General features: G+C 48.8%; 1 protein-coding gene across 3 annotated transcripts in view; it reads left to right on the top strand.

Annotated features, from left to right (window-relative positions):
* Positions 1-25,316, top strand: part of RCSD1 (RCSD domain containing 1) — a 66,148-nt gene that overhangs the window by 30,065 nt on the left and 10,767 nt on the right. For all 3 annotated transcript variants that reach the window (XM_082360955.1, XM_082360953.1, XM_082360954.1), the window contains 3 exons: positions 14,906-15,007; positions 16,164-16,253; positions 22,104-22,175. In XM_082360955.1, coding sequence (XP_082217081.1) covers positions 14,906-15,007; positions 16,164-16,253; positions 22,104-22,175 — 264 coding nt within the window. The remainder of the gene's footprint in view (positions 1-14,905; positions 15,008-16,163; positions 16,254-22,103; positions 22,176-25,316) is intronic.

The following is a 25,316-nucleotide window of genomic DNA, read 5'->3' as shown; positions in this document are numbered from 1 at the left end:
ATTATGTACCAGGCATTAATTATCTCATTTGGGCTTTATAACAATCATATGAGACAATTGCTATTATAAGCCTTATTTTACAAGTGGGGAAACTGAGGCTCAGGGAAGTTAAGTCTTGCCTAAGATCACGCATCGAGTAAGAGGCAGGATTTGGATTTGGACCCAAACTGTCCTATCAAACACTATCTCTTGGCATCTTCACGACCCCCGTAGAGGGTGTATTAGCCGCATTTTACAAATGAGACTCTGAGTAGTTAAGTCAATTGCCTGTGACGCCACAACCCATAAATTAGAGAATGAGATTCAAACCTGAGCTTGTCAAGCGCCAAATTCTGTGCTCTTATCACCGTTCTTGCTTCCTGAGTGCTGGTGGCTGCCCTGGGTTGGACAGGAATGGCTGGGTGTGGCCTGTTCCTAGCAGCTGCCAGAGGCTGCCAGCCTCCTGCGGCCACAGCACCTTCTTGCCAACAGCCAACACCGTGGGGCCCATGGGGCTGGCATCCTGGGACTAAGCCGACTCCCCTACCCCCAGGGCAAATGAACGAAGACCTCATGCAGAGGGAGTGTGCCTCAACCTTTTTTTTTTAAACTATGGTGAGCACGTTTTTTTAATTAAAAAAAATGTATATCACATTTGCGAGATAAAATTTACACACAATAAAATTCACCTATTTTTAAAGTACAATTTGATGAGTATTGACAGCTGTGTATAGTTATGTAACCACCACCATCACAAGATATAGATCACAATCAAGATATAGAACATTTCTTTCACCTCAAAAGTTCCCTTATACCTTTTGTAGTCAGTCCTCTGCCCCTACCCCTGGTCCCAGGCAATCAGTTAGTTGCTTTCCATCATCATAGCTTTGCCTTTTTAAGAATGTTATGTATATGGAATCATACTGGTAGTCTTTCATGTCCGACTTCTTTCACTTGGCATAATGCGTTTGAGATTCCTCCGTGCCATGTGCATATCACTAGTTTGTTCCTCTTCATTGCTGAGTGGTATTCTGTGATTTGCATATAACATAGTATGTCTGTTTATCCACTCACCAGTTGATGGACGTTTGGGTTTCTAGATCTGGGCTATTAATAATAAAGCTGCTCTAAAATTTGCATACAAGTCTTTACGTAGACACGTTTTCATTTCTTTTGGGCAAATACCTGAGTGGGATTGTCTGGTCATCATTTGGTTGGTGTTTATGTTTAACTTGATGAGAAGCTACCAAAGTATTTTTCCAAGCGCCTATACCATTTAGCAGTTCCTCTAACCATGTATGAGCATTCCAGTTGCTCTGCAGGCTCACCAACGTTTGGTATTGTCAGTTTATTTTATTTTAGCCATTCTTGTGGGTGTGTAGTGATGTCTCTTTGCAGTCTTAATTTGTGTTTATTGATTAATGTGCTGATTAGCCATTCATATATCTTCTTTGGTGAAGTCTCTGTTCAGATCCTTTGCCCTTTTTTTATTGGGTTGTTTGTTTTATTATTATGGAATTTGATGAACACTTTTTAACCCCAAAATGTGAACTCTCAAATGCTTTGGCTCCTGGAGGCATGTAGCATTGTGGTTTGGAACACAGGCCTTCATAGACCATCTGAGAGTGGATTCTAGACCCACCATTAGGAGCTGTGCAATCCTGGACCACTTACTTGAGCTCTCTGAGTATCAGTTTTCTCATGAGTAAAATGGAAGTGATTATGAAACCCATGTCACAGAGATGTGGTGAGGACTGGAAGAGAGAATCTTAACATAGTACCCAGCACAATAAACTTACAGTAAATTAGCTGCTTTATTATTGTTGAGAAAATACGTGACAAAAGGCTACCATTACTAATTCAAAACCAGTTTCTAAAGAGAGCCATTTGAGCAATGGTAGTAGGTGTAGATAGAATCACCCAGTAGGGGGATGATCCTGGGCACAGAGGGAACTTAAGCAGCTCAGCAGGTCAGGACTCCTGTGGGACTCTTGACCCTAGAGTGCTCTCAGTCAGTGCCTGGAGGAGACACTCCCACTGTGAATCAGCCCCAGGCCCAAAGGGAGCAGCCAGAGGGAAGGACAGGTGGAAAAGAGAGATCAGGCCATCTACAAGCCTCTGCAGGCTAACCGTCAACCCTCCGCCCCACCCTTCCCAGTCAGCTGTTTTGTTCTATAAAGCCCAGTAGACCTTTCAGGTGAAGCAACTTAACTCAGCTTGGTGGTTTTCTTTTCTTCTCTCTCCTTTGGAGGGTGTGGCAAGAGGAGATGGGAAAGATAAGTAGAATAACTGCTTCAGGAACCTTTTGGCCCCATCCCAGTGAGTCAGCTTCTAAGGCAGGTAGAGCCTGTCCTGTGTGTTGCATGGGGCCTCTTTGATGTACTGGAGATTATGGACTCCTGCCTGGAGCATCCTGGGGAAGCAAGGTAGGGAAGGACAGCCTTGGTGTCTGAGGACAGCTGCAGAAACAGACCAGAGATGTGGATTTCAGATCCTGGGCAGACACCATTCCACACCATTCTACCCTGATAGGGAACCCATGTCTCCCTGTGCCTCAGTGCCTCCTTGATGAAATGTGTCTGAAAGTCAGCAGCCAACAGAGAGATTCAACCATTCTAGATAAAGAAATAGACACGTTTAAAGTATTTTTTAGATAGGTCATGTTTTAAGATAGATTGGGTTATTAAAACTAGAGGAGAAGACAGGTATACCCAGGGATGGGAATATGAAATTATAATGCATTTCTTAGCTCCAAGTAGAGTCTGGAGGCTCAGACTGTTAGGTATTGGATTCATCAGAGAAGGTCTCATTCTTTGCCCTCTAGTTATATTCCAGTGACCTTGGACTAACTATTCAAGCCTGGTATGCCTAGAGCCAACCCTGGCTGACACTTTGTTTCCATTTTTACTTCAAGGCCCTGATCTATGTTTATCAAGCCCTCACAATGTCAGCCCATTGGTGTTGGTTTACTGAGGCATCATTCATTTATTCATTCATTCATTTACTGGCATTTGAGCATTTAATATGGGAATGGGTTAGGGGATGGTGCTTACAGTGGAAAGAAAGAAGCTTGCAAAACCCTGGGTATTTGATAAGCTCCCTGAGTTCCCCGCCACATTCACTGGCCTTCTTTTATTTCCTCAAACCCCTCCTGCTCTTCTCACTTCCAGGCCTTTGTGTAAACTCTACTTGGAATGCCCTTGGCTACCCCCGCTCCCTTCCCTACCACACACACTTTGCTTGGATCACTTCTACTTATCTTTCACATCTCAGTTTAAACGGCACATCTTTGGGTCGGGTCCCCCTGTCACTTGCTTTCCTAGTCCTTTCCCTCTGCAACATTTATCGCCCTAATAAACAATAAACTGGGATAAAAAATAATGATGGTTGTTGAACAGTTACCCTCACTAGACTGTAACTTACATCATGAAAAGGGTCTGTATCATCTTGTTCGTAGCTATATCCTCGTGCAGGGCCTGGAGTACCGGAAGAATGAGTGAATGAATGAATGAATCCAAGATGTGGTAAAAGAAAAAGGAGCAGGGGACCCAGCACCGCACCCTGCCCAGGGCAAACCAACCCACAGAGCATCCCAAGGGGCTTCCTGCTAAGAGTCCAGCTCCAGACTGCAAGGGAGGAGGGGAGGGAGTGAAGAGGAGCCGCTGTAACAGGAGAGGCTGCAGCTGACTGGGAGGCAGGCCCTGGTCCTTGGGCGACTTGTTCTAATCTTAGAAGGTATGCCTGGGCTTTCTGCTGTGGCACGAAGGACAAATGTCCCAGACCTCAGGACACACTCACTGTCACTCCTGCTTGGGAAGCAGAAATGGCCCCCAGGGAAGGATATTCTTGGGGGGCCTCTGGCTGCAGCAAACCCCAGGAGTCAGAGGGGCTCACGGTGAAATCAGGTTTATTACAGGACTAACCAGCACAAGAGAGTATGTGACAGGAGTCTCTGGACTCTCTTTGAAGAGCCAGCGGATTGTAGATTCACTTGTTGGCCTAGGTGAGTGAATCCCTCTGCATCACCTGTGCTAACTATGCAGAAGCACTTCTTCCACAGTCTTCCCCGTTCCTCTAAAAAGAACAAAAAGAAAACAAAAAACAAAAAACAGCTAGCTGCTCTGAGGCTGCCAGACTGACAGGGTTGAATTTGATCCTCCCCCCACCCACACCTCCACTGGTGGGAGGAGGAAGGAGAAGAGGAAGATGATTATGCGTGCGCCGCCTGGACCACGAGGTCGCTGCTTCTGCCCCCTCGTCCCAGCACTGTCTCCATCTCCTTCCCAGCCTCCACTCACCCTGCCTGTCTTCAGACTCGGCCATCACCTTGTAACAGGAGCCAAGTTTCAAACTCAGGTTCATCTGACTCCAGAAATCCCAAGCAGGTCTTTCAAGGGTCTGTCCTGGACCCTCTGCTCTGTTCACTCACCCCTTCTGGGCATCTTTCCCTTCTCTCGCCACCTCTTGCCTCTCTCTTCCCAGCCATGCTCTCCCCGGGGCTCGCCACCTCTGTGGATGGCACCCCTGTCCACCCAGCAGACAGAGGCAGAAACCTGGGCAGCGTCTTGGCTCCCCCCTGCACCTAGCTGGTCAGTCACCACTTCCAGTCAATCCTTCTCCTAAGTTGCTTTTTTTTTTTTTTTTTAATTTTATTTATTTATTTATTTATTTTTGGCTGCGTTGGGTCTTCGTTGCTACACGCGGGCTTTCTCTAGTTGCAGCGAGCAGGGGCTGCTCTTCGTCGCGGTGCGCGGGCTTCTCACTTGCGGTGGCGTCTCTTGTTACGGAGCACAGGCTCTAAGCACATGGGCTTCAGTAGTTGTGGCCCGTGGGCTCAGTAGTTGTGGCTCGCGGGCTCTAGAGCGCAGGCTCAGTAGTTGTGGCGCACGGGCTTAGTTGCTCCGCGGCATGTGGGATCTTCCCGGACCAGGGCTCCAACCCGTGTCCCCGGCATTGGCAGGCGGATTGTTAACCACTGCGCCACCAGGGAAGCCCCTAAGTTGCTTTTGAGTCCTAGTAATGTTCTTCATCCCCATGGACCCTACCGCAGTTCAGGCCACCATTCTGTCTAGTCTCACAGACTCCAGAGATCTACAGAGTGTTGGCTCCAACCCTATGTCTAAGCCATCCTTAAGATAGTTCCTAATTCCCAGATGGACTTATCTGCTCATGGTCACCCTTGGTCCCAGTTTTCTGCCTCTACTGGATCCTTGTTCTCCATTCTCCTATAAGCCTAGTAGACCTAAACACCCTGGGAATCCCTGGCATGTGTAGGGCTCATTAATATCTACTGAATGGTCGAATCAATAACCTCTTCGTGCTGAAGGCATTCCTTTACCAATGGTGAGCCATAGACACTTTTGATTCTCACAGTACCCCTTTCAAAAGCACCCACAAATAAAAAGCTTCTGCTTTCAGTAGAACTTCCACTGAAGATTTGCAGATTGCAGGAGGTGATCATAATGATACGACACAGCTAACAATTGTAAATCAGTGACCAGAGGTTCCTGTTCATCAAAACCCTTTTGGCCACCCCATCATCAGAGGTTTCTTTCATAGTGGCCATTTCCCCCACAAGTGGCTGACCCTGTCCACTCCTCAGGGTCTCAGCTGCCCCGTCCGCTCCTGTTGTCCTCTACACTCTTCTTCCCAGCTCCCTTGGCAGATCCGGACCCAACAGGAGGCTCCGCTCAGTGAAAGGACTTTTGGGGGCCAGGATCCACCCTCCGTACGAGGCAGTAGAAGGGACTCCCCTGGCGGTTCAGTGATTAAGACTCCATAGGCGGCAGTGGGTTGTCAATTTGCTCATTTTTTTACCTTTCATGACAACAGCAGTGGCCTCTGAACTGGTCTCCCCACCCCCACTGCAGCCAAAGGGACCATCAAAATAAATCCAGTGGTTTTACTCTTTTGCTAAAATCCCTCCAATGACTTTGCATGGCCCTAAGAACAGGGTCCCAGCTTAGAGGGCCCTGCCTGCTCTGGCCTCTGTTTCCTCTGCAGCCTCATCTTGCCCCTCATGCCGCACGCCCTGTACCAGGCTTAGGGACTTCTAGTAGTTCCCTGAGATGCCCCTGGCCTTGCAACCTTCACGTGCAGCTCCCTCAGCGGGAGAGTGACCAACTCTGCCCACCCTTCAAGCTTGGCCAGGTTGGTGGTTCCTCCTGGAAGCCCTCCTGGATGCCTCTGGCCAGGTTGGGTGCCCCTGCTGTGCTTTTCACCCTGTCCTTCTCCAGTCACAGCATCCTGAACTCAATGTCACCTCTCTCTGCTTCTCCTCGGGGAGGCCTCCTTTGACATGGCACCTAGCAGTAATCACGTACTACACATGCACTTGCTTATTTGTTCACAGCCTGTCTGTCCCCTGGAACTTGAGCTCCAGTGAGAGTGGGGACTCTCTCTCCTTTAGCACTACCTCCCCAGAGCTCAGAGCCCTTAGTGGGTGCTCAGCAGTACTTGCTGACTGCTTTAGTTTCCTATGGCCAGTGCAACAAATGACCACAAACTTTGCAGCTGAAATAACATAAGTTTATTATCTTACAGTTCCGGAGGTCAGAAGTTCAAAACAGATCTCACTGGGACTAAAATCAAGGTGTTAGCAGGGCTGCCTTTCTTCTAGAGGCTCAGGGGGAGAGACTGCTTCCTTGCCTTTTCCAGCTTCTAGAGGCTGCCTGCATTCTGGTTCATGGCCTCTTTCTCCATCTTCAAAGCCAGCGATAGTGGGTCAAGTCTTTCTCACATCCCACCACTCTGACGCTGACTCCTTTGCCATCCTCTCCCACTTTTAAGAAACCTTTGGATTGCATGGGGCCCACTTGGATAATCCAGCATAATCTCCCTATTTTAAGGTCAGCTGATTAGCAAACTTAATTCCACCTGTACCCTTACTTCCCCTTTGCCATGTAACCTAACATATCCACAGGTTCCAGGATTCAGATGTGGACATCTTTGGGGGCTATTATTCTGCCTTCCACACTGGCTGACCCATCATACTTTAAATACTTGCTTAATTGCCCCTGTTCCCCAGTAGGCCGTAAACTCAGGGGTGCAGACAGTATCCATTCCTGCCCATCTCTGGGTACCTCTCCTCCAGTGTGCTATCATTCACTGTGTCCTTAGAGCCTCACAACTATCCCAGGAGGAAGGCAAGGCAGGTGCTGTTCCCATTGTACCGATGAGGAAGCTGAGGTTTCACTAGCTCATGTGACTTGACCAAGGTGGCACGAGAAAGGGCTCCAAGTCCATGCTCAGGACTTAGCCAGCGTCCTTACCGGCAATTTAGTTCCCTGAATTAGGTGGCAGGAGAGCATAAAAAATAATAGCAATAACCATAATCAGACGAAGAAGGAGGAAGAGAGATGGAAGCGTAGAGGAGAAGGAAGAGGGGACATGACCTAGGTCATGACCCTAAAAGCCATAAAATTAAACTTAGCTTTATTATTTTTTTAATTGCTAGTTAGTACGCACATCAGTTTCTCTGGGCTGGTCTGAGAGCTCAGGAATGGAGTGTCTGTTAAGTGCCTGTTAAGTGTAGCCCACCAGTGGCTGACTCGTGACGGCCGACTCCTGAGCTAAGAGTGGCAGGAAGCAGCAGGGAGCACAACCTAGCCAGCTGGGGCTCCCTCTGGGAGACCTGTGCCCCAGAGAGAATGGAAGGGCAAGGGTAGACTAGATGAGACCCTGGGCATCCCTTGGTGTATTCTCCCCATTTTACAAATAGAAACTGAGGCACAAACAAGTTAGGCAACTTGTCCAAGGCCACAGAACGAGTATATGCAGAGGCTGGCTTTGAACCCAGGCAGTCTGGCTCGAAGCCTGAGCTCTGTGTTCTCCTGCCCCAAATACAGCACCATAACCCCATCATCTGTGCACTACGCCTGGCACAGACAGGGCTGATTCTGAATCTTGTGGGGACTCTGGGGATATTGGCTACCTCCTGCTGTCCATGGGAGAAGGGTGGTGCAGCCTCCAGACTCCAGGGGACATGTTGCGATTTGGGTTGGGGCAAAGGCTGATGGATGTTAATAATCTCATGTACCAACAAGAATCCTGAGGCTCAGAAAGGTCCACCCCAGTATACGTCAGAGCCAAGACTGAAACCCAGATCTGATTCTGAATTAGCTGTTCTTTCCACTCCTGTCATATCGTCCCCGTGCATCCACAACCCCATCAGACTCAAAATAAATTTTTATCCTTACGCTTATACAACAGTTAACAGGTTTCACAGAGAAATTTCACATACGTTATCGCTGAGATTTCATTGATAAGGTCCTACACTACCATGACATTCAGAGTGAACATCTCCCTCCCATTTCTCTGTTGTCCCTGCTGTTACCTGGGGATGTACCTGGACGCTAACTCCGCCTGTGCCACCACTACCAAACCCGCTGATGCCACCTGGCTGGCCGGCCAGGCATCTGAGGCTGCGGGCTACCCTGCTTCTAAAACCACCAAAGCGGTCAGGCCGGTGTCCAGTGACTGAGGGCTGCTGAACCCTGTCCAGGCCACTGGGCTGCAGCACCACATCCGGGGAGGGAGTGGGAAGCACTGGAGGTCCCACGGAGGGACACTTTACCCGGGGCATGGCCCTGGATCCGTTGTGTGAGCAGAGCATCCTACCTGGGTTTTTCCCTGGGAGAGAATCGCAGAGGCGAAGGACCTGCCATTTTCAGATTCTTAAAGCCGACAAGTGGGTAGGTAGGGGATATTTGGGACTTTTTTGGTCTTATGTGAAATAGTCGATCGGCGTTCATGTGTACCTGTTTCTCTTCTTCCTTGTCTAGTTGTTGTTCTTCTTTTTCAACTCCTCTCCACGCCACCATCCCCGCTCCCCCAATCACTGTTATCCCAGTGCCTCCTGCAGTGTCTGCAGATGCTCAAGAAGTGAAGAATACATGACCCAACAGCACAGATGGAGGACACGAGGTTTATTCCTTCCCGTGGCATTCCAGGGTTTTATCCTCTATCATCTAAGCCAAAGAACTCTTCTGGCCTTGACCCATCCTGGCGGCAATCTGCACCAAAATGTCTGTAAGGCTCCCACTGGGATAACAGGAGCGGTCCTCTCACCTTTGTGAATGAAAGGCAGCTCAGTGCTAATAAGGAGACACAGCTAATAAGGAGTTCAGTCTTTGGACCTCTCCCCTTCCCTGTTCTATATTTCCTGGTTTTATACCGTCCTGTGACTTCCAAATACTATCTCTATCTAGTGACTCTCAAAGTATTGTTTCCAGGCTGGACACCTCCCCTGAACTCAAGACTTGGGTATATATTCAACTCCCTCCACTGCATCTCAACGTGGATGTCTAATAGACATTTTAAACGTTCATGACCAAGAAAGAAAGAGCTGTTCACTCCCCATATACCCTCACCCATATCTCTCTCTCCAACAAGCCTTCCCCGACGCAGGAAAAAATACCCCCATGCATCCTGTTGTCCACGTCAAACATCTGGGAGTCATCCTTGATTGCCCTATTTCCCTTACTTCCCACGCCCAGTGCATCAGTAATTCCTAGCTGTCCTACCTCCACATCCACCCCCTCTCACCATCTGCTGCTACAAGCCTGGTCCACTCCACCATCGCTGCTCAGCTGGAGCACCGCCAGAACCGTCCTCCTGGTCTCTCTGCTTCCACTCTCATCCATCCTCCACAGACAGCCTTTTGATGTGTAGCTCAGGCCACATCCCTCCTCGAAACCCTCCAGATGAATAAAATACAAACTGCTGATTTCCCCCTTCCGGAACGAGTGTTGTTCATTTCACTTCCTAAAATAAAATAAAAAACCTAAAGGAAAAAGAAAAAAACCAAACTGCTTGCCATGGTCCTCGGGGCCTCACGCAGTGGGCCCCAGACTGCCTCTCGTCCTTTGTCTCTCCTCTTCTCTCCTGGATGCAACAGGTCCCCGCCACACCTCTCTTTTTCTCTGTCTCTTAGCCTTTGTTCCTCTCTGTGCTTTCTGCTCAGAACAGTTTTCTTCCCATCTTTTCCCCAGCTAGAATTCAACTCACATGACCCCTTCTCAGAGATGTCTGCCCGTACCCCCATAGATAAAGTGCCCTATTTCCTCTTTTTCATGGCGTTTAACACATCATCTTACTTGTTTATCTGCCTCTGTGTTTACTGTTTGCTACCCTTGCTGGAGTAGCAACTCCTTAAGGGCAAGAACTCTGTCTTGTTCACTGCTTTACCGCAGGGCCTAGGACAACAATGTTCACTGATGAGAGACTGAATAAGATGACTCTTGCAGTGAAAGTCAAGAGTTAATACAGCATGTCCGTGTGGAAAGAGATCTTCGGAATCCAGATAACGCTGGTGCTGCACTTACTAACTTGAAGAGTGAGTTAGCAACTCTGGGCCATTTTCTGTTCTAGAAGAGGTGTTGCGAGAGTGGTAGAAAATGTATCAGGTGCTGTAAGGACAGTGCCTCCCCGATAGCAGCTGCTCTAAGTAGGTAGGTAAGTCAAACGGGCCAACCTGGTTCCTAGTCCATTGTCCTTTCCATCGTCCCCGGGTGGTGATGGTTAAACACTGGGGGGAATTGAAGAGTTAAGGGTAAGGTAAGTGTAAAGGAAGACCCTGGAATCATTGTGGCATCCCAAAGAGGCTGTCTGTTGTTCCTTTTCAAATGATGGTTTAAGTATGGTTATATTGGAAGGGGGTCAGTGGTCTTAAAATCCACTACAGTTCTAGAAGAGCAAAGAAGCAAGCATACCTTATACTTTGAGGCTCTGGCTTGTCTTGCCTGTCTCTGGTGAGCAAGACAGTCTTCCTTTCAGCTAAGAGCAGGGGTTCCTCGGCCCCCAGGCAGGGCCCTCTCACTGCTTCTCCCCCAAGCTATAGATGAGGAGGCCTCCCCTGGTGCCTTGTTTCCCTGACCCGTGGCCCTGAGACTGGTAGATACTTAGACCTTGGACCAAGGAGGAGGATGGAGAAACAGGGGCGGAGCCAGGGAGGCACGTAGAGCCCGGTTTAGGCCTGTGCACAAAGGTTCCGCCATGTGGGTGGTCAGCAGCGTCCAAATGGTATTTACTCAGCATGGCAACAGTGAGGGCGAAGTTCCCTGCTGTCCAGACACAGGGGCTCCTCGGTTCTCAGAAGAAAGTCCCATAGAAACAGAAAATAAACACCAGAGGTGATTTTCTTCTGGCCTCGGCAAAGTCACAGGAACCACAGGAGTGGTTTCCAAGCTTGCTGGCAGAGCCAGGCTGGAACGGTGGCAGTGAGGGCTTGGTAAGCGAGATCTGGGCCCAGGAAGATGGAATGGGGTCAGGGGGACTGCAATCTGTAAAGACGAGGGTCAACTAAAGCAGGACGCAAAGGGGGATGAGTTCAGAAAACAGATTTAAGATGTGGAAACTGGCCCCAAGAAGAAAGGACCAGCTGAGGTCAAAACAGTGACCAAGACCCGGAATGTGGATGCAGGCGAGAGAGGGGTGAGTTTAGGGTATCGGTGACTCTGGGAGCAGGTGCCCAGGCCCTGACATCACAACCGGGTTGGATGGGGGGAGGGGAAGAAAGCACCCTTCGAGGAGGGCTTTCTGTGTTCCCGGCTCTATGTTCAACACTTAATGGACATCTTTGGAACAGAGAAAGAACTCTAAGTCCCAGAGAGGTTGGGGTGGGGGCCGGGTTCCCAGGAAAGTTGGGTACTAGGCAGGGACATTGAAGTCATTCTCAGATCTAAGAGCAATCAAGGTGGGAGCAAGACCTTACCAAACCGGCCTTAGGGCTGAGACAGAGATACAGAGAAAGAGAGAGAACACATGCAAGCGAGCTACGGGAGGAGACTCTCACCTGCCTGGGGCCAAGGTGGTGTGATGTTGAACCACTGGAGGAGGTCAGTAGTGGTACCTGCTAGAACTGCAAGGCAGAAATCCAGGCAAAGCCTCAAACAGGCTGAGCCACGGTGCCTGTCCATGCCCAAAGCCATGCTTCTTCTGCTGTACCTGCGTAACCCAGTGGCTTATAATAGTTTCACTATTTATATATCGCTTTACAGTTTTCAAAGCACCTTCACAAATTAGGCTACTTAACTGATGTCCATTGCTGGATTATCAGGCGGTGGGAGTCAAGTGTTTCACAGATTATTCTGTCTGGCTGCTCCTCTGTGACTCTGGCTAAGCTACTTGCCCTCTCTGGGCTTCGATGTGCCCAACTGAGAGGAGGCAACAATCAGTCATTCTTCTGCAACATAGGATGAGAAGCATCTGGAGAGGTGCTGGTAGTGAGCGGCTTTGCCAGGCTTCAGCAAGCTCTGGAGTCCACAGACATTCTAAAGAATACCCATTCACTGGGCTCCAGGAAGACAAATTCGGACGTATTATAATCTTTCCTTCAACCCAGCTTTTAAGCCCTAAATGCTTCCAGAAGCCTTGTCGTTCTCTCGCCCCTTGCCAAGCCTGGTTTTGAGACAGGGAAGTTAGGGAGGAGTTTCTGATTCCTGTACGGCTCTATTTTTATCTGGAATGTATCTTCCTGCACCGCCAGTGATTGGTGCCTTCGGGGCCGAGGGTAAAGTACACTGTCAGCAGGACCCGAGCAGTATATAGCAACGGACAGAGAGACTGAGCTGTTATGGGGGCGGGAAGTTAGACAGATGGACAAACTGATGGGCCCAGCATCTTTGCCAAGAGCAGCTCAATTAATTAATCACGAGGACAAGATGTTCGCCTGTGACCACGCCCAGCGTGACACATGTAGGGCACTAATCAGAGCGGGCACTGGGCTCCCCGCGCACCCCAGCGCTGTCGGAAGCTCTGGCATCTTGAAGAGAGGTGAATCCTTTTGCATCTTTATGTGAAATCAGCATCTGATGTTTAGGCCGGAATGAGAATAAACTTGACTTACAGCAGGAAACAGTAAAGAGGGACCTGTCTTTTCCTCCAGAGCAGCCTGTTCGCAGATCCGAAGGTCCGTGGCCGCAGCAGTTCTTTCCTGTCTCTAAGCAAAGGCCCCTTCACAAAGCTTGGCCCCCACGTAACTTCACACGAGGCGGTGGGGGGTGGCCGTGTGCGCCTCCCCTGCTCCAGGGGCAGCGTCACGGTGTGACCAGCGACGTTTCCTTTGGAGGGAGCACCCAAGTAAGAAAGCTTGGAGACACTTTTAGCGCAAAAAGGAGGGCCTAGGAAGTGTGTGTGTGTGTGTGTGTGTGTGTGTGTGGTGTACAGGGATACAAGCTTGCAGCTGGAGTGGAGCATGCTTGGTCTTTGTAGGCCATGAGCCCCGTGGAAAGACAGAAATGGACTTTCTCGGGCAAACTGCTACCCAGATCCTCCCAGTTTCAGGCTAGACGTGAGCAGAGGGAGTGGAGATGGAGTTTGCGGTCTGTGTACGAAACGCCATCATCATGGTCACCAAAAACCAAAGCCGAATGTCTCTGAGACTGGATATTTAAAAAACATTATTAAAACCGTGTGGTTCCATAGGCCACATGTAACAAGGCAGAAGTGAGGGGGCCACTTCCAGTGCTTACTGACTCACCGTATGAGTCTTGGTGACAAATGGCACATGGGAGTGAACAGTGGCCAGGGTACATCTTGGCCTCTTCAGGGGGCCTAGAGGCACCTTGGGGGAGGGAAGGCCACAGGAAACCAATGGTTGCATTGGTGGTAGAGCAGGGGCATGGTAACCAGCTGGTAACCAGTTTGCAGAAAGCTCACAGCAAAAAGGAACAGAACGTAAAAGGGGTGAACGAGCCTCTCTCAGTGGGGACACTGTAGAGAACAGTAATGCAATATGCAAATCCCTATAACTGAAGTCATCGCAGGGTTCTTGGAAGGAAGGACCCCGTTGCCTGTAGTAATAGTAACCCTTCTAAAGCTCTTATTATGTCCTAGGCCTTGTCCCCACACTTTAGATGTATAGTCAATCATTTAGTCCACAGAACAACCTTGTGAGTGATGTGCTACTGTTATCCCTGTCAAAGTACAGAAAGATAAAATCATTTGCCCAAGGTCACTGAGTTAGGGAGATGGAGCGACTCAGCGGTCGAATCCAGATAGTCTGGTTCTCATCGCCATGCTACTTGACTCTCGTATTATTTGAGTATTTTCTGAACATTTCTATGCCCAAGGCACTCAATTAAGTAGGGGAAACAAGACACAAAAATACTTGTCAAAAGTTCAATCAAGGGGCTTCCCTGGTGGCACAGAGGTTAAGAATCCACCTGCCAATGCAGGGGACACGGGTTCGAGCCCTGGTCCGGGAAGATCCCACATGCCGCGGAGCAACTAAGCCTGTGCGCCACAACTACTGAGCCTGCGCTCTAGAGCGACAACTACGGAGCCCGCGTGCCCTAGAGCCCATGCTCTGCAACAAGAGAAGCCACCGCAATGAGAAGCCCGCGCACCACAACGAAGAGTAGCCTCCGCTCGCCGCAACTAGAGGAAGCCCGTGCGCAGCAACGAAGACCCGTCACAGCCAAAATAAATAAATAAATAAAAGTTCAATCAAAGACGTTTGCTCATCCCATTAGATACACTTACAGGCCTCTCTCTCCAGTGCATTTTGCCAGCCTACAGTTTTCGAAGCCTCATGTGACAACGGGAAGACGCTGTCACCGATAGAGCCCTCTCCGGGCTGGGTCTCCATGGGATGAGGAACCCGGCCTTGTCCTGCCTCCCAGATCCCTGGGTGCTCCAACCTCCACCCCCAGGGCAGCACCAAGCTTTATTCCTTTCCAGATCCCCAGAGCCACACCCAGGGCCAAGGACACTATAAACATTCACTAAATGCAGTTGACTGAACGGGGTTTTTTAAGTCTTTGAATGCAGGAGTCAATTGCAAAACGCTGAGAAAAGACCTCACTGTCGCCATGTCCCTGCTTGCGGCCGCATAGCCAGCACCTCGTGTGGCACCCGGTGCCGATGCTCAGCAGTGCCGAGCGCATATTTGCTGGTTAACTTCGGCTTCCCCTTGGTTTGCCAGGAGAGGCCGGCAGAGACCAACGCCAATGTGGACGACTCGGCGCCCCCCTCGGTGGCCCAGCTGGCCGGGCGATTCAGGGAGCAGGCAGCCGCCGCAAAGGAGGTGAGTCAGGAGGCTTCAGAGCCCCTCTCCTGGGAGGGGGCTGGAGGAAGGGGAAGTCTGGGTCAGGCCCAGAGTAGAGGGAGGGAGGAGGCCTGGTAATTACCAAATTAGGAAGAGAAGCCAGAGAGGGGTCTCTCTGAATGTGAGGAATGTCGCCATGCTGCTGGGCCTGGGCAGGACCGTTCCCCACCAGAGTGAGGCTTACGCTCTGGCCAGGAGGGCTGAGAGCTGAAAGCCCTGCTGTTAGAGACGGGGGTCTGGAACCTGGGGCTTGTCCACCTCAGTCCTCCACTGATAGAGACTTAGATCTTGCCCAGCTGTGCCAGGCCTGGACTGCTTCAGAATAAAGAAGTCCCCACAGCAGGCTCCTCCCCGGAGCATAGAAAGCTTAGGAATCCGGAGCAAGGGTGGATTACAAAAGGAGAACTGGGAAGAAAGAGAGGACGGAAAGGGAAGCACATTCAGATAGGAAGCCAGGGATCAGGGAGGAAAGGGATCCGGTGACCAGTGGATTCTAGAATCCTGCTGGAGAGGACAGTGTCAAATGGGGCATTGCAGCATTGGAGAGATTTGGGCTAGATTTTCTTGAGTCCTACAGTCTGAGGAGCTCCTTAGAAGTGAAATGAGGGAAGGGAACCCCAGTGTGGGGGGAGGTTTATCGTGGCCCCTTGGGACAAACGAGAGTGTAATTGTCATGCTTTTTTAGGTGCGTTGTTTTGCGTTTTTATTTTCCCATCTGAATAATCGGTCCATAATTTCAGACACGATAGGAATGTCATAAAGGGTGAAGGAGATAGTATTGATCTAAGGTGCTGGCAGTGCTTAGAAGCTGGGTGTGGGTGTCATTGTGAGATGTTGCTTCAGGCAGGCCAGTGAATCACGAGTAAAAGAGGATGCTCCAGCAGGAAGGGACTGGGAGAGTCTGAAAAGGACTAGAGAGCGTGAAAGTCAGAATGGGTAGACAGTTCACTAGAATGAATTTATAAAGTTAATGGGCAGTCTCAAAGACATGCAATCCCTCCCTTCATTCTTTTCTCCACCAGACATCCCTAAACATTCCTAAAACCGGTTTCTACTTCCTTCCTCTTCCTCCCTGTTGCCTGATTAGCTCTCTCTCTTTTTCTCTCTGTGTGTCTGTCTGTCGCCCTCCCTCTAGACACCAGCCAGTAAACCAACGAGAAGGAAACCGCCCTGCTCCCTCTCTCTGTTCCCTCCCAGGGTAGAGCTGGGCCAGAACGGTGAAGAGGTAAGTGCTGCTGTTGCTGGGGGCTCAGAGGATGCTGCTTATGGATTTTCTTTCTCCTTTCTGTAGGAAGAGGCATGCAATTCACACTTTCAGACTTGAAACCTGTGCAGGGAATTTCTCCATTTCAGATTCAGGGGTGACTCTCCTTAACGCTTCCTGAATCCTTGACTTTGAAAACAAGGTCCCTTCCTACTCCCTCTTACTGAGCCTCCTTTATGGTTTTCAAGGATAGGAGCACTGTTTTTTGTTGTTTTTTGTTTTTTGTTTTTAAACATCTTTATTGAAGTATAATTGCCTTACAATGGTGTGTTAGCTTCTGCTTTATAACAAAGTGAATCAGTTATACATATACAATATGTTCCCATTTCTCTTCCCTCTTGCATCTCCCTCCCTCCCACCCTCCCCATCCCACCCCTCTAGGTGGTCACAAAGCACCGAGCTGATCTCCCTGTGCTATGCGGCTGCTTCCCACTAGCTATCTATTTTACATTTGGTAGTGTATATATGTCCATGACACTCTCTTACCCTGTCACATCTCACCCCACCCCCTCCCCATATCCTCAAGTCCATTCTCTAGTAGGTCTGTGTCTTTATTCCCGTCTTGCCACTAGGTTCTTCATTGCCTTTTTTTTTTTTTCCTTAGATTCCATATATATGTGTTAACATACTGTATTTGTTTTTCTCTTTCTGACTTACTTCACTCTGTATGACAGACTCTAACTCCATCCACCTCATTACAAATACCTCCATTTCATTTCTTTTTATGGCTGAGTAATATTCCATTGTATATATGTGCCACATCTTCTTTATCCATTCATCTGTCGATGGACATTTAGGTTGCTTCCATGTCCTGGCTATTGTAAATAGAGCTGCAATGAACATTGTGGTACATGACTCTTTTTGACCTATGGTTTTCTCAGGGTATATGCCCAGTAGTGGGATTGCTGGGTCGTATGGTAGTTCTATTTGTAGTTTTTTAAGGAACCTCCATACTGTTCTCCACAGTGGCTGTATCAATTTACATTCCCACCAACAGTGCAAGAGTGTTCCCTTTCCTCCACACCCTCTCCAGCATTTATTGTTTCTAGATTTTTTGATGATGGCCATTCTGACCGGTGTGAGATGATATCTCATTGTAGTTTTGATTTGCATTTCTCTAATGATTAATGATGTTGAGCATTCTTTCATGTGTCTGTAGGCCATCTGTATATCTTCTTTGGAGAAATGTCTACTTAGGTCTTCTGCCCATTTTTGGATTGGGTTGTTTGTTTTTTTGTTATTGAGCTGCATGAGCTGCTTGTAAATCTTGGAGATTAATCCTTTGTCAGTTGCTTCATTTGCAAATATTTTCTCCCATTCTGATGGTTGTCTTTTGGTCTTGTTTATGGTTTCCTTTGCTGTGCAAAACCTTTTAAGTTTCATTAGGTCCCATTTGTTTATTTGTGTTCTTATTTCCATTTCTCTGGGAGCTGGGTCAAAAAGAATCTTGCTGTGATGTATGTCATAGAGTGTTCTGCCTATGTTTTCCTCTAAGAGTTTGATAGTGTCTGCGCTTACACTTAGGTCTTTAATCCATTTTGAGTTTATTTTTGTGCATGGTGTCAGGGAGTGTTCTAATTTCATACTTTTACATGTAGCTGTCCAGTTTTCCGAGCACCACTTATTGAAGAGGCTGTCTTTTCTCCACTGTATATGCTTGCCTCCTTTATCAAAGATAAGGTGACCATATGTGTGTGGGTTTATCTCTGGGCTTTCTATCCTGTTCCATTGATCTATATTTCTGTTTTTGAGGAGCACTGTTTTTCAAGCCTGAGCATTTCAGCCAAGAGAATGGGTCCATAGAGTATTACCACACCAGATTCAGGAGTCATGAAAGTCATGTTTGACTCCCAGGTCTGACTGATACGATCTTCCACGTATGCAAGGCATCTGGAAAGAGGGCTGCACTCACATAAAGCAGAACTGCAGTGTGAGAGAGCCGCGGGTTTCTGTGGTATCTTGAAAAGGCTGCCTATTGTTCTGGATCACTGAAAGAGAACCAGAGCACACAGGAGGCCTCATTGCCCTCAGATATAAATAGCCAATGTTACCAACATAATAAAGGCTCTGGTATCATAGATCATAGCCAGCAATGGATTCCCGGCCTGCGTGTTCACCTACCCTTATTTATCTAATTGTAGCTGTAAGAGCAACTTGTCCACACCCTCCCAGGAAACCATGAACCTTCACTGTGGTCGTGGTCCCCGCCAGAAATGGATTAGCATGTTCTCTTGTCCGGCCTGGGAGGCCAACCCCAAAATAGAGCAGCAAGCCAAAGACAGTCCAATTCCCACATCCCAACTGTGATACCTCTTTCCCCCGCTTCCTTTTTTGGGGGCCAACATCCTGACGACAGACATTGGATAGCCATGTGGACTTGGGCAAGGCCCTTGGTGTCTACATTTTCTCGTTTATAAAGTGAAACATTTGGAGTCAATCAACGGTTTTCAAACCTTTTTGTCAACCCAAGGCATATAAGCAGAAGCCCATCAGATAAAGCAGAAACTCAGAGCTGCTCTCAACCAAGTGGGAAGGGGGTGGAGCCCCCCATATGCTCTGAGAATACTCCCCCCCAGAACTGGACAGGGGTCTTCTGGGATGAGAACGCCCCAAGAAGCCCAGTTTAAAAAACACTACATTTTTGTTGGGGTCTCCTCAGGTGCTGACATCATGATTCTGACCCCATCTTCGTGGGGTCATCAGCCAGCATTCCAACCAAAGCCATACCAACAACTTCTCTTTACTGAGGGTGAACTTCTCCTGTGACCTTCACCCTGAGGGCTTGGAGCCTGTGTTAGGCAATAGGCTGAGGCCGTGGCCACTAGGTGCCTACCGTGAGGCTGCCCCCTGATGACCTGGACTCAGCCCCAGAGAAGTCACTGCACTGCGCCTGCTTCCTTTTTTGTAAAATGGGACAAGAACACTAACCCGACATGATGGGGGCCAGATGGGGACTTTTATCCCCTGGATAAAAGTCCTGGAGAGTCTGAAAAGGACTAGAGAGCCTGAAAGTCAGAATGGGTAGACAGTTATCCCCTGGATAAAAGTGGAGGGAGGGCTTCCCTGGTGACGCAGTGGTTGAGAATCTGCCTGCCAATTCAGGGGACACGGGTTCGAGCCCTGGTCTGGGAAGATCCCACATGCCACGGAGCAACTGGGCCTGTGAGCCACAACTACTGAGCCTGCGTGTCTGGAGCCTGTGCTCCGCAACAAGAGAGGCCGCGACAGTGAGAGGCCCGCACACCGCGATGAAGAGTGGCCCCCACTTGCCGCAACTAGAGAAAGCCCTCGTACAGAAACGAAGACCCAACACAGCCATAAATAAATAAAATAAATAAATAATTAAAAAAAAAAACTGGAGGGAGTTCAGCAGCTCTGGGAGAAATACGTTTACATGTTCCATCCCATGGGGCACCACCAGCAGCTAAATGGCATGTAATAGCCAAGGGCTGGATGAATGGGAGGGTGGATTTAAGAGGGAAGGTCCTGCGTGGAGTGACAGGCTGCTTGCACGTAGGAAGGACGTTGCTTCCAGAGACCAGTGACTTTTTGTCACAAGCTTGAAATTCACATAAAAATAAAATGAGCAGCCGGCTCTGTCTGGCTGGGTTAGAAAATTGTGGAGGCTGCTGCCCACAGTTCTCCTTCTGGACTCCCATGGCACAGCCTGCAGGAGCCCTAGAGCCGGGAGCCTTGGGGGCCTGGGAAGGCCCCAGTCAGGCTACCCCTCGGTTCCCAATGCACAGTGCCGGAGAGGGTCTTCCCATCCCTTCTTCATCCCTGCCCCCTCCCTTTGCCTGCACAGGCCTGAGACGGTGGAGCCAGGAGTTGCCCCTCTCTGGAGGACCCACCCAAAAGAGTGTTTAATGTGGCCACTGAGCCTGCCTTGCCTGCCCACAACAGGGCTGGAAAACAGTTCCGTCTGAAAAATCTGGTCATTATTCTAGACATTATAGGAATGTCATATATGGACATATATACATACATATAGAGAGATGTCAGGCTGACTTTTCTCCACCAGCAGTATGAGCGGCGGCCGCTTGTTAAACAGTAAAGGAAATACTGCCACCTGCAGCCGTTCCCAGGAATGGCATTGGCGGCTCTTTCGGATTCTTCCTGCTTTGCAGTTCAGTTCAAATCAACAAGGATTTTGTAGGGCATGAGCTGGGTTCCCAGCACTGTCCTATGATGAAGGGGCTGTGTTTATTGAATTTTCACTCTCTTCAGAAGATACTAGTCAGTTGCGGAAGAGAATAAAGTATTACATAAAGTGAGCTTTGTCAGCACAATTGTTGCTGCAGTTCCTAAACAGTATCTTCAGAAACCCGGCCTCATCTGAACGTTCACCGTAAAGCCCAGAAATTAAGGACAACTGAGTTTGGGCTGGAAGCTGTTTGTTCTCACGGTGGACGCAAGGCTTCTTGAAAGACTGATGGCTCTGGAAATACGTCTGATGGTGTAAACTCATGGAGCCAGAGGCACCTGAGAGCTGGAGGAGGCCTTAGAATCGTTTATTCCAACCCTCCCACCTGCCTGGGTCTTGGCTGGGCAGGCCGAGGCCAGGGCAGCCATCTAGCTCCTGTCAAAGCCGGAGTTAGCAGGGGCTGGGGAAGGGAGCTCCTGAGTCCCAGCCAGTGGCTGCCCCACGCTCCAGCACCTCCCCCCGCAATGCTGGGCCTTAAAAAGGTCACAGGGAGTTCAGTTGAGTGAGTCTGTCTCCTTCCATCACTAAAATACAATCATCTCACTCAATAACTATCTCAGAATATTTATAAGAAATTGTGTCATTCTCCTTATGATTCAAGTAAATTAGCACATGGGTGCAAGGAGCAGGGTCCCCAAACTATAGGAAAATCTGCTCTGGTCTCTGTCCGACATCGTGGAAGTCATCTTTTTCTTCATCATCATCATCATCATCACTGTCAACATTCCTACCTGTTGAGGATCAATATAGCTGTGGAACTAGAATCAAGTTGTAGGGATTTTACACAAAACAGGAAGGAGTCAATCTTTTTAGATAATATAAAATCCAAAGCCAGGCAAGATTCCTGACATACATTCATCACAAAAATATCCCAACTAACAGAACATATATATGTGTGTGTGTGTGTATACACACATATATTCACATACATATATCTCAGACATCGACCACTTTCAGAGGGCAGGCGCTCAATCATATTCATTTTTATGTAACCAACACAATGCCTGGAATGTAGGAGATACTCAATAAATGTCTGTTTAATCAAAATGAATAGTCAGTGTTTTGGAATATGATAATTTATAAACAACACTATTGGTGGGGTTTTCCAAAATATTATTAGTTTAAGGGAAGAATTTCAAGTATACCTCCGTCAGGTTTCACTCCAGCTCTGTGGTTTCTTATGTTGATGACAAACAGAATGGATGATCACTGTGCCCTTTCTCTTTGAAATCCCCTCCAATTGTTGGCTCACGTTGCTGAAGGTCATGAGGTGAAGATCTTGCCCCCCTCAGACATAGTCTGTTCCCTCATAACGACCATGAAGGCATTCTTCCTGGAACAGGAGGCCTCCTGTGTTTCAGACATCCTGCCTGCTCTGATTGATAGATTCAAGTGGTCTTGTTAGTGGTAGGGTGAGGGAGCGGGGAAGGGGAGTCTGCCACGCCCAGGACCTGAGGAGGTAAGTGAGCTCCTGAAGCTAAGTGATGAAGTGGTAAAACCAACTTTTTCTTCTCCTCTTATTCCAACTGTGGCTTCTGGGCTCCAGCCAGAACCCCACCTCCCTTCACCTCACTCATTTGCTTGTTCTGGTCCATTTGCTTTTATAGAAGTCACCGCCCAATGCAAACCACCCTCCTAAAGTCAAGGTGAAGAGCTCGCCTCTGATCGAGAAGCTCCAGGTAAGTTCAGAATCATTACCTAATGCTACCTCCTATCCAACCCCCTCTCTTATCCAACATTTGCATGTCTTTGGGGCTCCTAGGGTAGTCCCAGATGTCACCTGGACAGTTGACCTCTGATAACCAGCTAGTGATCAAATTGCCCTGAAGGATGAGGAGCTCTACCTGGGGACAAAATGCTAAAATAAGGACCCTATCAAACATGAGCTCGTATCATTAGCACCTAATGGAGATTGAGGATAATCAGATGCCTCAAGAGTCTTATGGGAAAGGATGTTATACACAAGAAACACTCCAAGAATAACCAAGTCCTTTCCAAGGCCTGAATGCAGCCACAAACCATTTCAGCTTTACACAGGGCTGAAATTCAACTGCTAGTCATTACACCACTACAGCCAAGTTCATTGTTTGCAAAGTATTCCATCCTACCTCGCCACCTTGTACATCCAGAGCCCTCACCACTGTGCCCACAGTGGGGCTGGCTTTCCTGGAGTGTAAACGAAGTATATGACACTGCACTTGATCTCACAGTCTTGTTGGGGAGACAAGATTTTCACACATGATACAATAAAAGACATATAGGAGAGTAAATACCAGAGATCTAAATTGTGGGTTAACTATCCGACTCCTACTGCTCTAGACCAGGACTTTTAAACCCCGGCATTATTTGAGCTGGTAAATTTTGTTGCAGGGGCTGCCTTGTACACTGCAAGATGCTTTAGCAGCATCCTTGGTCCCTAGCCACTAGATGCCAGCAGCACTCTTCAGTAAACTGTGACAAAGAAAAATGCCCCTAGACATTGCCTAATGTCTCCTGGAGATAAAATCATCCCCCTGCCCCCTACCCCAGCTGAGAACCACTGCGGTAAAATTTTAGAGCGAGAAGACAGTCAAGTGGGCAGGAGTAATTAACAAATGCTTTAGGAAATACCTATTTCCTGAGTCCGTCCTTAAGAATAGTGGCTGGAAAGGAGGGAGGAAGGTACTCCTGGTGTGGGGACAGCATGCGCTAAAGCACAGAGGAGGGACAGGCATGATGTATCTGGGTGGAGCCTGTAGAAGATGCTCCAGCTTTCACCACTGTCTCTGTGCAGTCACCCAGGAGAACAGCAAGGCTCTCCTGCACTGGCTCCTCCCCTCTGGGTCCAACTAATAAAACTGGCTCGTCTACCTTGTTCTGAAGCCATTGTTAGGGGTGTGTCAAGACAAGTAGCCACAGCCTCTGCAGTTCCCAGCTATGTGAGAGACCAGGGATTTGGCCCCCAGCCTGATTTGGGGTTAAGGGAAGCATCTCTGGTTTGAGTTATGAGCCTACCCCATGGAGGGGGGGAGTCTCCCCTGAAGTTTAATTCATACTGAGAAACCCTGATCCCACCCCAGATGCAGGGTGGGAGGGGGCTGCCCATCGCTGTAGGAGGCTGCAGGGCTCCCATATACATAACAGGGATCTCTCAGAAGGGACCCCAGAACTCAGACATTCCCTCCTAGCAGCCATCCAAAGGGTGTAGCCGAGGACCCCTACCTCTGTCTCCCGGCAGCCTACCACAGACCTCATCCAAGTGCCAGAAGTTAGTTTGCAAATGCTGTGTACCCTGCAGTCTTGGTCTTATTCCCCTTTCTAGTCATTAATAAGCCTCTTTGGGAAACATCGCAACCTGAGAATGAGGTTTTAATCTCTAATGGTTTAATCTCATGAAGAATGTCAGCGACAGTATATAATTTGGCCAAATCCCATAGGAACCTTACTTTGTTGGAAATACGTGGGGAAAGAACTAAGAAATGCATCATCAGCTTCATTTTTCTTCTAAGTATTCTATTGGATGAGTTAGGAACTATGATTTTTCTTCACTAGAATAGTCCATAATTCAAAGTTCAAGTTTTCCGCTGGCTAGCAAGACCCATTTTATTTGCAAGCAGTCTTACAGAGGGAATGTCCCAGCTTGACCCTGAGAGGGCAGGAAGACCTCCTTTAATGCCCAGTTAATATCCCCTCTGCCATGAAGCCCTCTGGGCCATGCCAGCACACCAACTCCCACAGCCTCTGTGGTCCAAACCTGTCCCTTTGTACCTGCAACATGCTGCTTTTAGACATGGCGTGGGCTCACACTGTTGCTATTTAACTTTTATATTTTTAATTGGGCAATGACACAATCTTGTCTATATTATAAATTCTTTCTTAAAATCGCAATTGAAAAACTAACATCGTCCTAAACATGTGTAATGTTCTATACTGTGCAAGTCCTAAAGTACATGTCGGAGTTCTCCAAGATGACAGAGCCTCGGCTGGCAGGAGGGTGGCACCGAGGGGAGTCTGGAGGGAAAGGGTGTGAGTCGGGTAGTGGCAGGAGAGAGTAATGGGACCAGATCATAAAAGACTCTAAAGGTCAGGCTCAGTCGATGGGACAAATAAAGACTCCGAGACACAGAAAGCCTACTGGACTCGCTGTAGGTCACACAGCTATTAAGTGAAAGAGGCAATACCTGGAGTTGGGTGTGTCTCCGTGGAGAGCATCCTCTGCCCCTCAAGCCTGGTCCCTTCCCTTGGAGGCCTTGCTGCTGGCCCTCCTGCTCTGGAGGATGCAACTGCGCAATGATTTGGAAACGCAGAGGTCAGGGCAGGAGGAGCGAGAGCCCCTAGGTGGCGCTAGAGGACCCAAGGCGCTCACGTTCAGTCCCTCCGTAGACCTCTGCACCACCACCTTCTCTGAGGCAGTCGGATAGATCTGGGACCACCGCCTCCTCCCCCACCAAACTCATGACTCCCTCAGGCCTCCCTCAGGGTTACCGTTGGGTAACCCCTCCCCTTTGCTTGTCCTCAGGGTTCATTTTGGTCTGGTTGCACCTGCACTGCGATGCTGCAAGTAGGGTCACACACTGGCATCTGCTCTGCTGGCTCCCCCCTGGAAAGGCGTGGTGGCCTGCTGTGTCCACCACTGTGGTCTACCGAGAGAGACCCTGTACTTGGAGACTGAGGGACAAACAGACCTGGCTCGAATCCCAGGGCAGATTCCTTAAACACTTCGCTAATTTGTGCCATGAGAACAAAACTGAACATGTAGGGTGGTTGTAGAGAGGAAAACTGCATATGCCCAGCAAGGAGTAGGCATCCAGTAAGCGGTAACTGCTCTTGACTCTGATGAG

Source organism: Balaenoptera borealis (genome assembly GCF_965194805.1).
Source record: "Balaenoptera borealis genome assembly, chromosome: 1".
NCBI classification, from domain to species: Eukaryota; Metazoa; Chordata; class Mammalia; order Artiodactyla; family Balaenopteridae; genus Balaenoptera; species Balaenoptera borealis.
This window is presented reverse-complemented; position numbering and strand designations above follow the sequence as displayed.